The sequence below is a fragment of the Chanos chanos genome, chromosome 9 (genome assembly GCF_902362185.1).
Source record: "Chanos chanos chromosome 9, fChaCha1.1, whole genome shotgun sequence".
Classification (NCBI taxonomy): Eukaryota; Metazoa; Chordata; class Actinopteri; order Gonorynchiformes; family Chanidae; genus Chanos; species Chanos chanos.
The window spans coordinates 34,535,704-34,553,121 of NC_044503.1; the positions used below are offsets into that span (position 1 = coordinate 34,535,704).

At 43.5% G+C, this 17,418-nt stretch overlaps 1 protein-coding gene across 1 annotated transcript; it reads right to left on the minus strand.

Moving 5' to 3' along the window:
* Positions 1–8,481: 8,481 nt before the first annotated feature.
* On the minus strand, positions 8,482–12,360 carry kcnj14 (potassium inwardly rectifying channel subfamily J member 14). The gene is made up of 3 exons (XM_030783844.1): positions 11,344–12,360; positions 9,150–9,467; positions 8,482–8,709 (listed from the first exon to the last, which is right to left on the minus strand). Exons 1-3 carry the CDS (start codon positions 12,358–12,360, stop codon positions 8,482–8,484), a joined length of 1,563 nt encoding a protein of 520 aa, XP_030639704.1.
* Positions 12,361–17,418: the final 5,058 nt, after the last annotated feature.

Below are 17,418 nucleotides of genomic sequence, written 5' to 3' on the forward strand. Positions count from 1 at the left end.
AGAGAGAGAGAGAGAGAGAGAGAGAGAGAACAGAAGTAGAACTTGTTATGCAGGTGATCAACAAAGCAGAGAAATCAGAAATCACACCACAGTGGATTTATCATCATCTTCATCTTCATCACTGCCATCTCCATTAGATGTTGGCCTATGGCTGAAAATGGATTGGTACCTCATCATAACCACACAAACACAGCAGCTGACTGCTGAGAGAGAGAGAGCGAGAGAGAGAGAGAGAGAGAGAGCGAGAGAGAGAGAGAGCGAGAGAGAGGGGGAGAGAGAGAGAGAGGGAGAGAGAGAGAGAGAGAGAGAGAGAGATGGAGAGAGAGAGAGAGAGAGAGAGAGAGAGGGAGAGAGGGAGAGAGAGAGAGTGAGGGAGAGAGTAGGAATGTGTCATTCTGAACTCTAGAAACACTGTAGCATGGCCTAATTGGAAGATTAGAGAGATGTGTGTGTGTGAGTGTGTGTGCGTGTGCGTGTGCGTGCATGTATGTGCATGAGTGCAAGTGTGTGTGCATGCACATGTACATACATGCTTATGTAAGCATTTATGTGTGTCTTTGTATGTATTTCTGTATTTGTGTGTTTGTAAATGTATAAACACGTGTCAATGGTATGTCTGTGTCTATCTGTACACATGTGCGTCTATTGTATGTCCATGCGCGTGTGTATATGTGTGTATGAATAAATGTATGTAGGTCTATAAGCTGTGTGGGTCTCTGGGTGTGTGTGTGTGTATATGTGTGTATGAATAAATGTATGTAGGTCTATAAGCTGTGTGGGTCTCTGGGTGTGTGTGTGTATGTATATGTGTGTATGAATAAATGTATGTAGGTCTATAAGCTGTGTGGGTCTCTGGGTGTGTGTGTGTGTGTATATGTGTGTATGAATAAATGTATGTAGGTCTATAAGCTGTGTGGGTCTCTGGGTGTGTGTGTGTGTGTGTGTATATGTGTGTATGAATAAATGTATGTAGGTCTATAAGCTGTGTGGGTCTCTGGGTGTGTGTGTGTATGTATATGTGTGTATGAATAAATGTATGTAGGTCTATAAGCTGTGTGGGTCTCTGGGTGTGTGTGTGTGTGTATATGTGTGTATGAATAAATGTATGTAGGTCTATAAGCTGTGTGGGTCTCTGGGTGTGTGTGTGTGTGTGTATATGTGTGTATGAATAAATGTATGTAGGTCTATAAGCTGTGTGGGTCTCTGGGTGTGTGTGTTCATACTGGCATGCTTCTCTTTTTATTTCTCACTCTTCTGACCTGATCTGCCACTTCACTTCTCCATCAAACTGCAGGCACTACGGGCTGTGTCCCTTTTCCCTCCACACACACACACATACACACTCACACACACACACACACACACATACACACACACACACACACACACACTCACACACACACACACTCACATTCACATACACACACACACACACACACACACACACACACACACACACACTCACACACACACTCACACTCACATACACTCACATACACACACACGCACACACACACACACATACACTCACATACACATACACTCACATACACACACACACACACACACGCACACACACGCACACACACTCACATACACATACAGACACATGCACACGGACACACAAATCCGTGATAAAACACAAATAAACACAAATAAATCCGTGATAAAACACAAATAAATGAGGCCATCCTCCCGTATAATCCTGACCCTCATTACACACACACACACACACACACACACACACACTACAAGACAAGATGGTTATTTCCCAAATCACAATGCTCTCTAACAGTATGTGAAGTGAAACAACTGCCATTAAGTTAATCTGCCTTCAATCACTGAATAACTGAACAGGTTGAAATGCTTAGTGAATGAACAATGAATATAGTCTTCAATTCTACATCATTCATCATTTTTTGGTGAAACTTTTTTTCCAATTCATTCACAAATAGCAGTCGATTCCAGCAGATAACTAAACTTCAGTGTCCTGATGTCCCCTGTGAAATTCTGCCTTTTTTCGTGGAACTGAATATTCTGTCAGCTGTAACTGTGGGTTACAAATAAAAACCATCAATGCCTTTTGTTTTGTTAACGCATTCCTCCACGGGGAGTATGAATAGATAACAGGTAAGGTAAGGAGGGACAAAAGTTCATTGTCTGGACTATCAAATCATATCTGCATTGGACGGGATACTGACTCTAAATGAGTGATTTGATCACTTATTGATTATTGTTATTGATTACTGATGTACTGCAGCTCTCTTCAGTCCAGGCTACTGCGGAGGGTCACACAGAGGTGCCTAACACGTGTGTGTGCTTGTGTGTTTGTGTGTGTGAGTATGAAGAAGACAGAGATGTGTGTAGACACACCCTCATTTTTGTCATTCCATATACAGTTTCCCTCTGTCTCTCCCTCACACACACACACACACACACACACACCACATCACACACTAGTCCACCCCTCAGGAAAATGTGTTTAAATTCTCTCTCTCTTTCTCATACTCTCACTCTTTCTCTCTCTCAACCCTGTAAACAGTCGACCGATTAACCATAGCTCTTAACAGGTGTTGCCTGGTCTCACAGACAGATCAAACCCTGAGACAGACGATAAAAAGATAAGAACGTGCTCGCCACAGATTACTCATCGTTATCTGATTAATCACTCTCAGAGAGAGAGAGAGAGAGAGAGAGAGAGAGAGAGAGGTAGAGAATTTAACGTGACATAATGATCTGGTACACACCTGATTTGACAGGAGTCACGTTCCGCGAAATGAAATCATATAAAAACAGCGACCACATTTTTTTGGGGCGTTCGTAATCGTTTCCTCATTGCAACATCACTTACCCCCACTGCGGAAACGCAGACAAAAGCTTGGGTAAGTTTGAGGAGAGGCGAATTTAAGGACATAAAGGTGACGGAGAGGGGGGGGGGTAAGGGTGTGGAAACGCCTTTTTGCGTGTTTTAAGCATCGGGATGACGAGGATCCACCAACCTATAGAGCAGAGGTTAGAGACGGTGCGTCGTTGGCATTGTCAGCGAACGCCGGGTTTTATTTTGTACCGGTGTATCAGAAACGGTAGGTTGGCAAGATCTCTCCCACACCGCCCCCCACCCCCGTCCTCCACTCTTTTTCTCCTGCCGTATTCTGCGTACGTCCGCCACCGTCCTTCACCGAACTACTATGTGGTCCCAATGTTAAGTCTTAATCTTGCACGAGCCACGATCGTCTCCACAACATGTCAATAACGACGGGTAACCACACCTAACGTATTGCCTGATGGAGATTAACTGTGTGCTCGTAGCTCTATAGCGATCCAAAAACCACGTAATTATAGAATGCGGTTTTCCTAAATTATACTGAGACGATATTGTAATGGCCAGACAAAAACATCCAGATATGTTTAACTTTATAAGAGAATATTTTATTTAGACTACAGTGTGATTTATATCCGCTTACTAACGTAAGTAGCATCGTAATCGTATCAAAGTTGATCAATATTGTGATAAAAATGACAATGCCACTGCCTTGAGCCCCAGCCGACAGCGTGATGCGGTTTCGTTATATTTCATGTCCTCGTATCCATGCCTATAACAACATATTATTATTGACGAATCAAGTTAAATATTGTTTATTTAAACAAATGTCCGTATTTCCGAATAACGGCCTAATTAAAGAGCCTGACACGCTGCTCAAGGGACTCTCCCCTATTCTATGTCAGACGGCTTCATGCCACCCGCATTTAGACTAACCTGGCTGGGTTAGCAATCAGCTAACCTTCTATGAAATACGATAGTCAACGCGACGGTGCAAGTAAGACAAACTAGGTTCAATAAGAAAAGCTGTAATACTTACCGTAAATATGTTTCCCAAAGCGGTACGTATGGAAAGGGGGAATGGGGAGAAGAATTAAGGCGTTTCCTTGATTTTTTTTTTATTCCTCTGTGCTGATAACTACAGGCAGAGCACTGCAAATGCGGCTTTTAACATTACACCGCTCCGGTGAAGCCGCAGATACTCATTCACACTGAGAATAAAACAGACAGACCAAGGCGTGTGGGCAAGCACGAGACTTCAGCGAATGAAGAGCGCTTCCTCTAGATCGCCCAATGAACGTTAAGAGTGACACATTAGATCCCGCCTTTTACAAAACGACAGCTAATTAAAAGCTGCTTTATCAATTTAAACCCGCCCATTGAAAGGGCTACACAGACCCCACCCACCTACTGGCAAAATTCGGTGACATATCCAATAGATAGCGAGATTGCGAGAATGCCAGGACATCAAAGCAATGAGTCGATCAGAAAGGCCGGCCACATGGCTAGATTGACGTGAAAATTACCCAATGAAAGGAGGGCAGCAGGTGTCTATGCAGAGCTGTCGTGCAGATTTGCGCGCTCTTTGTTGATGACAGCGGCGCTGTCTGGGAAGGCTATGTGACTGAAGGAGCCGGCTGAGAGCGAAAAGCTGATCGTCCCAGATTCCGCTTTAAAGCCGGGGAATTTAAGGCCTGAGGTCTCTGCATAGCCGCACCTAGATCAGCCTTGCTCAATTCTTAAAAAACAAAACATAAATAATCAAATCCAGGTCGTGGCCGACAGGGTCGAACAGGGAGGAATAACCTTGTGATAGAACTATAGTATCGTCATAAAATAATGATAATAATAACAACTATAATAATAATATCACGTTATTTATAGACCTATATTTAGAATGCAAACTTAATGAAACATTATAGGCTATATATGTGACCTGCGTTTTTTCCCCCCATGAAAATGGATTGTTCACTTTTCACGTCACAATTCATGAAATATGCAGTCTGAAAGTGGCAATCGTTGAAAGCAATGAGTCGTGTAGAAACGACAGCAGTTCATGAACAATACGTCTGAACGTCTGAGTGTTATCTTCATATGGTATCACAACAACAAAAATCTAAAGGCTGAAAATGTTCCTGCAGAACGAGACACAACAACCTCCGTGACAGCTCAAACAAAAGACGGTATCCGGTCGGTTAAAACACTGTTTATATTTATTAAATGGGCCTTCAGCCTTCTCATGGATCGTGCACTCTCAGTTATGACAGCAGAAGGGAAGTCAGTGTAGGAGTTAACGGGGAAGACAGAAACAGGTAAGATTACTGCAAGCATATGAGCAAGTCTAAAAGGGGGGGGGGGGGGGGCCGTGGGAGCTCGTTGACGAAACAGCGTCTAGAAAACAACAACAACAACAACTAAGAACGCGGAAAAAAAAACAGATGCTCGTCAATCTTTGCATTCTTAGACTATTTTACATTATAGCCTCGTATGTAAGATCACAGCAGACAACACACAAATTCCTCTTTCACGTTCTTGTTCCTCGTGCCAACCCTTACTTTTTTCTGCATACCTTTTTTTTTTTTTTGGTAACAAGGATCAAGGTTATACACGCCGCCCAGCAGTAAACGTTATTTAAAAAAAAAACAAAACAAAATACAACAAACACAGTTGTGATGGAGCGTTACCCAGGGATCAGGCAGTGCTGGCTGTTACAGTGTGAAAATATGAGGTGTTGAAATATGACAGAGAGGAAAGGAAGCATCAAGTTCTCAGATAGGACTCGTTTTTTGTTTTCCTTTTTTCCTTTTCTTTTTCCTTTTTTTTTAAGAGAGTGTGTGTTTTAAAAAAAAATGGCAGTTCAAAGGTCACAGGGTAGGGAGTCAAGATTCAAGTTCCAGAGTGTCTGAGGAATTGAGGAACGAACACACACACACACATACACACATACACACACTGGGTGATGACACCAGCTATTTATAAATAGAATGTGGTCGCTATGGAGACTAAGGGTAAAACCACCACACACCCAAGAGCACATGCTTATGTACACACACACACACACACACACACACACACACACACACACACAGAATACCATTACATACATGTGAACAGTAACAACAAGACTATATTTTAAAGTATTCATTTAAAAAAACAAAAAAAAAAACAAAACAGAGTGTTCAGTGAGTGATTCCATATCCAAGGTCTCATACGGGTGTGAGGACACAACATCAGCCTGTTTTAAAAGCCTGTGATATCTGAACAGGCTTCCATTCAGTGCCAGTTCACTTCAACAACACACCTACTACACGATCAGTGTCATTAGCACAACTGGATACAACATGACACTAAGGTATAAAGGACATGCACATCTAGATGCTGTACATCTAGTGTAACTCAACTGTGTGGACTATTTACTTGCTTTCTAGATTCTATACATCTAGAGTAACTATTTTTAAATGGATTTATGGTAATTGATCCATTTTTCCATCTCTTTTTATTCTTTTTGATACATGTCCATAATGTTAATGACTGAAATAGTAGGTGTGTTTTTGTCTTTCGCGTCTTTCAAAGTCGACATTAAATACAGATCCATGCAATGTAGAGACATGTCACAACTGACACTTCTACAGTGCTTTCTATTGCACGCGAATGTTGAACTGTGTACACAATTCAGATACATTCCTTTAATACTCCAAATGACTAAAACTCAAGGAATAAACATAAACATCATACAACTTCACTGAACCACAAGCATGCTGCGGCTTCGTTCTCCTACAACACATTACAATTCTGATCCAAAGGCACGCGGCCAAAACAATGAGCTTCCTCCTTACCAACTGGAACAGAACCTGTTCACCTGCATACTATCAGTTTAACATGTTTGTGAGCTAGGAAAAAAAAAAAAAGAAAAAAAAAAGTTGAAGAAGAAGGAGTAGAAGGCTAGAACTTCCAGCCATGGCAACGGAGCCTTGGGGTGAGTAAATAGAACTGTCGCCGTGGATACTGGAACTAGTAACAGTTGTCAATGACGCCCATTAGCATTGAAACTGTTGAGGGAAACACCCCATTCAGTGTCTGAGACATAAACAGTGTCAGTGGCTGGTGGCAGTTGTGGCAGATAAACTGTCCCATGTCCAACTCTGTCCAACCAGTACTAACACACACACACACACACACACACACACACACACACACACAAACACACTAAAATCGACCTTCTTACAGTCCGGAAACCTTACCCTTTCTTCCCAAGGCCCAGAAATATCAGAAAACAAAAATATTAAATTTGAGGTCAAGGAAGAACATACAAAATCAAACAAACAGAAAAAAAGAAACACACAGCTTTAGCTGAGAAGCAGCTGTACGTTAGAAACCTTAACGTTGTCCTTTACAGATAATTACATGAGAGAAACTTCTAAGGTATGGCTTTGTGACAAAACTGCACCTGATTAAATGATTAAATGATAAAAAAAAAATAACGTTCCATCTTGGTTAAATATAAAAGAAAAATGTATCACACAGTACATGAAAGTGAAGAAACAACTCAAAATCGCTGCACATTTTCAGTAGTTTCTTGAATATGCAGTGGCTCTAGCAAGTAGTCTTACATCCAAATTCAAGACAGAACAGCTTTTGCATCTAGTAACTAATAAAAATCTGTCTCGTATTGTCTTTTATTGCTGTAAATCAACAGTAACATAGGGTTGAAAAGTCTAGTAGTTACTAGTTGCAACCACAGGGGGTCGCTGTTGCGTCTTTGTCGGCTACTCGCTGGAGCGACCGCTTGCGTTCGCTTTTACAGAAAAGAAGCGATTACAGTGGTTCTGAAAGATCGCCAGGTCCAATCAGCCAACTGGGTCAGTGTTGCAACCCTCCTCCTCTTGAAATAACATCTCACTATCCAACTAATTTTCTCCTCAGTCTGTTTGTCAATGATGCCCCCTCTTAATTACTTTATCTTTTGGCCTCATTTTGACCCTTAAACCACAAACTGTCCTTCATCTCTCTCTCTGCTCTCTCTCTCTCTCTCTCTCTCTCTGTCCCTCTCTCTCTCTCTCTCTCTCTCTCTCTCTCTCTGTCCCTCTCTCTCTCTCTCTCTCCCTCTCTCTCTCTCTCTGTCTCTGTCTCTAACTGTAAGACTTTCTTACTGGGACATTTACCCCTATCCCACTTATACCTTACACCCCTTCTCTCTCTCCTTCCCTCTCTCTCAGTCTCTCTTTCTCCCTCCCTTTCTTTCTCATCCATTACAAGAGAGAAAAGAGAGAAATCTCTCCTCCCCCCGTCTATCCTTTATATCTTTTCACTATTTTTCCCATTTTCACCCTTCACTTTCTTCACCATGACCCAGTTATCCATCAGTGTCACAGTCACCCATTCATGTCATGTCCCGCCTCCTCTTTCTCTCTCTCTCTCTCTCCCTCTCTCTCTCTCTCTCTCTCTCACTCTCTGACCTGCTACGCCTTTTCTGTCTCTCTTTCTCTCCCTTTCTCTCCCTCTCTTCATCGCACCATTTCCACACTCTCTCTATGTCCCTCTCTGTCTCTCTATTTCCTCCTCTCTCTCCCTCTCTCTCTCTCTCTCTCTCTCTCTCTCTGATGACACCCAGGTCTTCCCTGTGCCCTGCGCCCTGTAGTCCCCCTCCCTCGGAGGAGACCTCAGTGAGTGTGGGGGTGTTGCGTGCGTGAGGCCCGGCGAGGAGGGGGTACGGGAGGAGGAGGAGTGGGGGACGGAGGAGGAGAAGAGGAGAGCTGCAGGGCCACCTCGTTCTCATAGCAGAAAGAAGAACGGGAGCCCAGGATGTACTTCCTCTCCGCCAGCTCCTTAGCGCTACAGCAGGGCGTGTCGGGAATCTCATACGTCCTGTTAAAGAACGAGTAGTCCACCTAGTGGAGAGGAGGACACAGTGCAATTAAAATAAAACGCATTTACAAAACAAATGTGAATTTATTAAGAACGTCGTCATGGAAAAAAAAAAGCCCATTGTGTTGCATCAGTCTTCGCTTTGAAGCTTTAAGACTACCTGTCTCTCTCTCTCTTTCTCTCTTCCTCCATCTCTCCATTCAGATGTAACGCCCATTCATTCTTTTCAGTTCTCTTCCACTGAGCCATCCCACACTCTCTCATATTCCTTTCTTTCTCTCTTAAGGTTTCCCTTTACATAGAACAAACTAAAGGCACTTTTTCTCCCCCCCCCCCCCCCCCCCCACATTCAACAACCTTTTCCATCCTTATTAACTCAGTCTTCATGCCTCACTCTCTCCACATTCCTCCCTCCATCTCCTCTCCCTCCCTCCCTCCCTCCCTCCCTCCCTCCACCAATCACCTGGTAGCAGTTCTTTCTTTCGAAGAGCACAGGTTCGAAGCGATGGCCCCAGAGGATTTCGGAGGAGAGGAAGGAGGAGCGACACTGGGTGGTCATGGCCGTGGCCTCCACCATCCCCTCCAGGATCACAACCACCTCCATGTCCGCGTCGTTCTCCAGCGTCCGCCGGTCCATCTCGAAAAACGGGCTCTCCTCGTCGATCTCGTGCACGATGGTGACGGGCGACACGAGGAAGATGCGGTCGGCGCCCGTGTCGAAACCCACGTTGATGTCCATGTGGTCCAACGGCAGGTACTCGCCCTCGGGGGTGAGGCGGGGCTAGAGGTCAAAGGGCAGAGGTCAGAGAGCCAGTTGCGGCGTCGGTTTCGGGTGAAGCGCTAAAAGTAAGTAAAACACTAGCGTCCACTGGCGCTAGAGGTAGCCTCACTATTAATAATGCTAATAGCAGCAGTATTAGCGATAGCAGCTGTACATGTACTAATAGCATTAGTTGCAGTATTATTGCTAACTGACTGGTGGTGCTAATAGAGGCAGTAAAAGTTATTGTGATAGTGGTAACAGTGACAGTCGCCTTAGTGATACTGGTGTTAGTGGTGAGAGGTACAGTGTGAACTGAGAGAGTAACAGTAATAGTAACAGGAGTAACAGTAGCAGTCGTTAAAGTGATAGTGGTGGGGGAAAAAAAAAGAATAATCCTTGATATCGTGGGATTAGTTTTGAGTTATTTTTGTGGATGAAAGTTGAAGCTGAATTTGTGGGATTATGTCCTGTCTGAAGCGTACGTGTCTTTCACAAAAGTCTGAAAGATCAGGCAAACGAAAATCAAAATCATCTATATTATGCAAGCCATCCTGACTCTGTGGCCTGAATTACAGCGTCTGTGTTACATATGAGTGTGTGTGTGTGTGTGTGTGTGTGTGTGTGTGTGTGTGTGTGTGTGTGTGTGTGAAGGCTAATCGTCCATTCTTGACCTCTGTCTCTGATCCTATCTCATTGTGTATCAGTGATCCATTAGTTCAGATTTCATGCTGACCCTGGTGACCTTTAACCTTCGCATGTGCTCTATCTACCACTCTAGAGCAGATGAGGTGGTGTCACATGGTCAGCTGACCAAAAGGGGCCTTTTTCAGTTATTGGGCGCATGGGTACAGACATAAGTGTGTTTTAGACTACACCATTACCATACAGAAAAAAACAAAGAAACAATTATACACATACATTGCACACAACCTTATTCTCTCTCTCTCTCTCTCTCTCTCTCTCTCTCTCTCTCACACACACACACACACACACACACAAACACACACACACACCCAAACACACACACACACATACACACACACCCAAACACACACACACACACACACACAAACACACAGATGAGAGAAACAATAGCAGGTATTTATGGTAAAACTAATCCCTGCAAATCTTATAAACCCAGGAAAAAGCTGGAACAAAACAAGCTCTCATTAACTAAACCGGCGTCCCAGATGTCTCATTTCTATCTCTTCTTCTCATCCCCCCACTTTCCCTCTATCACCCCCCCCCCCTTCTCTCTCTCTCTCGCTCTCTCTCTCTCTCTTTCTCTCTCTCTCTCTCTCTCTCTCTCTCTCTCTCTCTCTCTCTCATATTCTATCCCCCCTCCAGCTGTCCTTTCACTCACTACAGCATCCTTTTGCCATAACTGTATCACTGAATTGCTTTCTTACCCTTTTAAATACATTGAGAAACAAAGAATTTACATATACAGTGATTAAAAAAAAGTATGTATATATATATATATATATATATATATATATATATATATATATATATATATATATATATATATATTTTCCCCATTTGACAGAAAATAGTGAAAATAACTTTTTGTTGTTGTTGTTGGACAACCAAAGTACATTTTTCAAACCACCTCAAATAAACTACTGTTTCCCTGAATGTTCATTCATTTTTGATTGTTTTATGGGAGGTTAATGTAAATATTGAGAAAAGCAAAATTCTTAGCTCCCTCTTTCTACACACACACACACACACACATAAACACACACCCACACCCACACACACAAACAAGTCTCTATTTCATTTCCCAACTTTCCTTAACAGATATGTGTGGTTCTATCCTCCTCTCAGTCACACACACACCAGTCCCTCAGACAAATCACTCTCTCTCTCTCTCTCTCTCTCTCTCTCTTACCTTCAGTAGCTGTGCTCGTACATGGGCTTCCACCAGGTGGCTCTTTCTCAGGTTTCCCACCCTCCACATCATGCAGAGTTTTCCGTCTCTCATGGCAACCACCGCCACGTCCGAGAACACCAGGGTCTCGTTGCGCTTTTTGGGCTTGGCGATCTTAGCCATGACCGCCCCGATGATGAACGCGTCGATGATGCAGCCCACGATGCACTGCAGCACGACGGCAAACACCGCCAGGGGGCAGGCCTCGGTCACGCTCCGGAAGCCGTATCCGATAGACGTCTGGGTCTCCAGCGAGAACAGGAAGGCCGCCATGAAACTGTTCACCTGCTGGAAACAGCGCTCCCCCTCGGCCGGAACCTCGGCGGAGGAGGAGGAGGAGGACGAAGAGGAGGAGGACGAAGACAGAAGAGGAGGAGGAGCCAGATCTCCGTGCGTGGAGGCGATGAGCCAGAACGTGAAGCCGAAGAGGAGCCAGGAGAGGAGGAAAGAGAGGGAGAAGACCACTAGCATCCAGCGCCAGCGTATGTCCACGCAGGTGGTGAAGAGGTCGGTGAGGTAACGCTGGCCCCTCTCGCTCATGTTGACGAAGGTGACGTTGCAGCGCCCGTCCTTGCCCACAAAGCGGTTCCGGGGCCGGCCTCGGCGACGGTTGCCGGGGGGCGAGGTGCGGGGCGAAGGGGTCGCGCCGCGGTCCGAACCTCCGCCTGGACCCCTGAACCCCAAACCCTGCCTTCCTCTCCTTTCTCCTCTTCCTCCTCCTCCTCCTCCTGCTTCCTCTTCTTCCTCCTCTTCATCCCTCGCTCCCGTCATCCGTTGTCCTCCTTCTCTGTCGCCACGCAGGGCGAGCGCTTGACCGTTGTGGACAGGGGAGGAGCTGTAGGAGGGTGACACCCCTCCGGTGCTTGCTCCTCCCATGTGGGCGGTCTCAGCGCTTTGCGCCAGTTTCATCACTTCCTCCTCGTCCAATGGGCTGTCCACCACGGCGCTGAAGCGTCGCTTCACACGGGCTGCACCCATGACTGGAGACACAGATGTACGAATCTGTGTGTGTGTGTGTGTGTGTGTGTGTATGTGTGTGTGTGTCTCTGTGTGTGTGTGTGTGTGTGTGTGTGTGTGCGTGTGAGTGGGTGTGTCTGCGTGTGTGTGTGTGTGTGTGTGTGTGTGTGTGTGTATGTGTGTGTGTGGGTGAGTGTGTGTGTGTGGGTGAATGTGTGTGTGTGTGTGTCTGTGTGTGTGTGTGTGTGTGTGAGTGTGTGTGTCTGCGTGTGTGTGGGTGAGTGGGTGTGTATAGGTATGTGTGTGTGTGTTTGTAGACAGCTACTGTGTATGTCTAAAGTACATAAAATGAGATTCTCACACAGTCACCAAATCTGCATACAAAGAAATACACTGCACTTACAGAAGGATTAGATTTCAACAGGACATCTATATAAGTATGACTACAGGAGTTTTTTCGTTTATCTCAGTAAAGTTTGACTTTACACGTCTGATTTGTCATATGATAATAGTAATGAGTTTGGTGTTGTGATGAGAAATCACACTGATATTAATCCGTAACACACCAGAGTGCTGCTTTGGCTTTTGTAAATGTTCTATGGTTTGAAACAGTCCAGAGTAATGTCCAAGAGGTTCCAATCCCAGAGGAACGGGGTTTGGAAGACCAAGGCGCGAAAACTCATTGTTTACCTGTCCAAAGTGTCCAAAGATGATTAACGTGGTGGTGTAACAACTTGTCTGAAAGGTCACAGGAGTACAAATCTGTCCCATGCAGTGACAAACATCCACTTATTAAAAGTAGCACATCCAAAAATGCAATCTCAACGTTTCACACAGTTTATATTTGCTAAGTTCAGTTCCAAAAGTGGAAAATTCTTCTCTCTGAGAAAAAGAAATCCCCAAATCCTTTCAAATCAGGGAAGGTCCAGTGCCACAATGCAAAATTCAACAACAAACTCCTTATTGTATCACATCTGGGGTTGTTGTCGTCGTCAAATCCCGCTTGTTTCAGGCCAAGCGTTCCTGACTCGGGTGAGTATAAACTTTAGCAGCAGCGTTGGAGTGATACTTCAGTAAGCAGCAGCCAGCTCTGAACCTCCAGCAACAGAACTTTCCTTGGTGTCTTTTCCTTGAGAAAATGTCCAACTTTTTGAGGTAATCTGCATGACTCAAGTCCTGTATATATCAGTCCAGTCAGTGTAGCGCACGCTGGAATACCTCTTGTGTGTGTGTGTGTGTATGTGTGTGTGTGTGTGTGTGTGTTTGTGTTTAGAATTCCTTTGCGAAAATGACAGCAGGGGTGTTTACACAGATATTGACAGGAGCAGACAGAGGAAGCAAGCCAAGATGCTTTACAGAGAGGTGGAGGGCGGGAGAGATGGGGAAAGAGCGTCCAAAAAAGAACCAATGAGGAATACAGAACATCGAGCAGAAAGTTCCAGAATCCTCACAGAAATAAGAGGCTCAATCAGAGACAGACAGAGAGCGGGAGAAAGAGAGAGAGCAAAAGAAAAGAGGCCTAACTCCAGAGCTAACCCTAGCAGGGCAATTCCAACCAGATAACACAAAAAAGGGGAGTCACAGTTTCATACAGATGATACAGATGTTAGAAGAAGCATGCAATCCAGAAGTTAAAAAAAGAAAACAAACCAGCATGCCTCATACAGACCTCACTGTTTATCACATCTTTTCACATCCCCTGGGTCTGCTGGCTGTGAGAAAACGTTGGGTGAATGTTCAAAACGAAAGAGAAATACAGAGTTAGCACAGAGATCCCTTTCCAGTTGTGGAGCAAAATGGTTCATTTAAAAACAAAACAAAACAAAACAAAAGAAAACTAAACAAAAGAAAACAAAACAAAACTCGTAGGCATTTCAGTGAAAATTTTGTACAGTGATGTACATTACGGATAATATCGCACGAGGATAGAACTGAATACTCACTTAGTAACCAAAAAAAATGAACAAAACGAACATGAGCTTTTTTTCTTGGTTTCCTTCATTTCCTCTGAAGTTCTCAGGATTCAGAGAAAGTCAGCCGTTACCATGGCAACAGAACATCAACCAGTGACAAAGTCTCCAGTGATCTCCAGTCACTGTCCCAGTCTCATGGCGGTTTCGGTTTGCTGTCCTCCTTCTCTGGGCGGGTTTTTTAAAACGGTCGCTCGGTCCACCCAATCAGCCCTGCTCTCCCAAAGACGTAGTCATTTCTCACCAAAACCATACATGTGCTTGAGTACACAGTACAGTCATTAACTGACTAAAATCTCTTTTTTTTAAGTGGATATTTGATTTGACCATGAAGAGGAGAGAATTCTTTGACAAAGGACAAACTTGTCAAAAAAATCTGATTATATTAAATGGTAAAGTGCACACATGCAAGTGTTTATGATGAATGATAGTTAGAGATAGAGAGAGAGAGAGAGAGAGAGAGAGAGAGAGAGAGAGAGAGAAGCCTATACAATGAGAAAAACAATTGCACAAAGCAAATAGGATTTAAAAGTCATTTCAAAATTTCAAACACACTGTGACGTAACCAGTCCTGTGGCCGCTGCGTCTCCCTGCAAACCATCCAAGCACTCAAATGGAAAAAGTGTCACCGGTCCATATGTACCGTGTATACCATGACCACAGAGGACCAGGGGCTAGGAGGAGAAACACAAAGACGTGTGGTTGACCGTTGACTGTTGAGCCCTCCGGAAGTTTCTGCAGTTCTGTGCTGTCTGTGGTCTCTCGATTACCGCATCTGGTCTACGACAACAGAGATGACGTATGCTGTATGTTTAAAGTCATTTCACACACGCTCTTAAAACACGTCAGATTTCAGCTTGAAAAGAGCGATAAAAACATGGATACGACTGGTTATACCTACGAGTGCGTAAGAAAATACGAAGAGTAGAAATTTTTCTTCATGCAATAAAATAAAAAAAGTACAATTAGGTTTCTTTATTGTAAAAAGACTGTGATTGTGGTTGTAATGGCAGGCAGTACCTCTCATTGATGTTTCTAGTGTTTGATGATTACAACATAAAAAAAAAAAGAAAAGAATAAAAAAAATCTCAGGGGAAGGTTTGGTCTTCAAAAAAACTGTTTATGGAAAAAATCTGATACCAACTGTTAAAGTTCCGCTCTTCAAAAAACAAAACACAAAATATCATTCCGGAAAATATCAGCTGCAGTTTGACCATGAAAAAAAAAAGCCCTCATGCGGAAAATGAAATCAACTGAAAAGGAGATAAGAGTGGTGGTGGGGGGGGGGGGGTGGGCCAATCACAAAATCAACCAATCAAAATGAGGAAAGAGATCCCCTCTGAACTGAGCAGTGACATAAGGGTTCATCTTGACATGTTTTCCTCTTGCCGACATTCATTCATCTCAAAGAGCGTCCAGGAGAAAGGTGTGAAGAGGGAGGACGAGGTGAGTGTGGGGGGGGGCGGGGGTTCAGCTATACCCCTCTGTCGCGTTTTCTCTCTGTCTGTCCAATGAGTGAATTGTTTCCACTCGCTGTCGTCGAGTCCTCTCTCAACTGTCGGCTACTCTTGGTAATCCTGGGAGAAATCAGAGATTATACATAAACAAAACCAACCAAACACACAAGCAAAGAGAAAAAAAAAAGACAATGAAGCAGTATCAGGAGTAAACAAACGTTCATCTGAGACGCGAAAGTCGTTTAAAAAGGGATAACGGATGATGCAATCAGATCAAGCTGCGTAGAATTCCTCTCACAGATGAGGAAGGTTGCCAAGATGGCGTAGATTCACTATATGTCAAATACAGTACAGATTAATCTCTCGGTTCTTCATGATCTCTCTTCATCATTTTCTCTTTCACGGGAACGTCAAAATGGTTTCGATCCAAAGCTTAATGGTGTAAGAACACGAGATTGTGGTTGCGACGAGAATGGAAACTTTACGTGAACAAACGTCGCCGTATTTATAAAACGCTTACTTCATTCTGTTGAACAACAGGAGTGCAAAATTGACTCTTCCTTGTGTTCTAGTCACAAGGCTTCGACAAAAAATGGTATCATTTTTGTGGTATTTACTGAATCTTTCAAGACATAATATTTGAAACAGTAGACAGTGATTATGTCATAACACCATCAACAGCAATTCGTAAACATGTCGTGTGAGTCACTAGTTGAAACCTTGGCGTCACTGAGGTAATGGTAAGTGAATTACCTGTATTCAGAGTCAATGTATGTGATCTGTTCACCGATGACAGGCCTGTGTTTTCTTTCCACTCTGGATTTCTGAGTAATTTACCTTTAGTGGAGATTTAAAAAAAAAAAATCTCACATACACTGAGCTGAAGTTACTTTTGTACCTGGAGAAGAAAAAGAGACCTGGAACAAAAGAAAAACAACCGTTTACGAGAGATCTAAAATTTCACGTAAAACTTCTGGTGCAATATTAAATGAACTGACTACTGTACATATTTGCACCATGATAGATCACAGTGATGCATTTAACACGTCGCAGATGTATAAGTTTGAATTGTATCACTTGTTTATAGAAACAGCTTGATTATTGCACATCACACAGGATATGGGAAGTAAATTATGGGAAGTAAATTATGTCAGTAAGTACGGAGTAAGTAGCCATGCTAACTTACATACACGCGTATTAGGTCTATTAGCTACAAAAATCTATCCAATGGGTGCTTGCTATGAGTCTGTGAAGAGCAGATTTCTGTGAATGTTGGATGAAAAGACAAACACTGTCCCTGTCCCAAACACTGATAATTATAGCAGAGCAGGCCAGAGAATTTCACTCTTTCAGTTGAACAAGCATCAGCATCAAAGCTAACGACGGGCTAATGCTAGCACATCATTGTCCATCAAGGTCACACGCGGCATCTGTAATGATTTTTAAAAGAGGGCTTTGACCTTCCTGACAAACAGGCCCAGTTTGGAAACGATGCCCTTGTGATTAAATTGTTTTGCTATCTTTTTTAATAATATATCTTTCCGGCAGACTGATAAGTAGTTTCATTTATAATTTGATATCCAGTCGTGTATAATTATCTGACTTTCAAAGGTGAACGTGTGAAAATAGTTTTACAGTCTGTCTGATAGACC

What these genes read in the sequence shown, in the direction of transcription:
- kcnj14 (XM_030783844.1), bottom strand. Translation starts at nt 12,360, where the DNA reads ATGGGTGCAGCCCGTGTGAAGCGACGCTTCAGCGCCGTGGTGGACAGC. An exon ending in TACGAGCACAGCTACTGAAG is followed by an intron (nt 9,468 to 11,343) that starts GTAAGAGAGAGA and finishes TTTGACCTCTAG; the next exon opens with CCCCGCCTCACCCCCGAGGG. An exon ending in AAAGAAAGAACTGCTACCAG is followed by an intron (nt 8,710 to 9,149) that starts GTGATTGGTGGA and finishes CCTCTCCACTAG; the next exon opens with GTGGACTACTCGTTCTTTAA.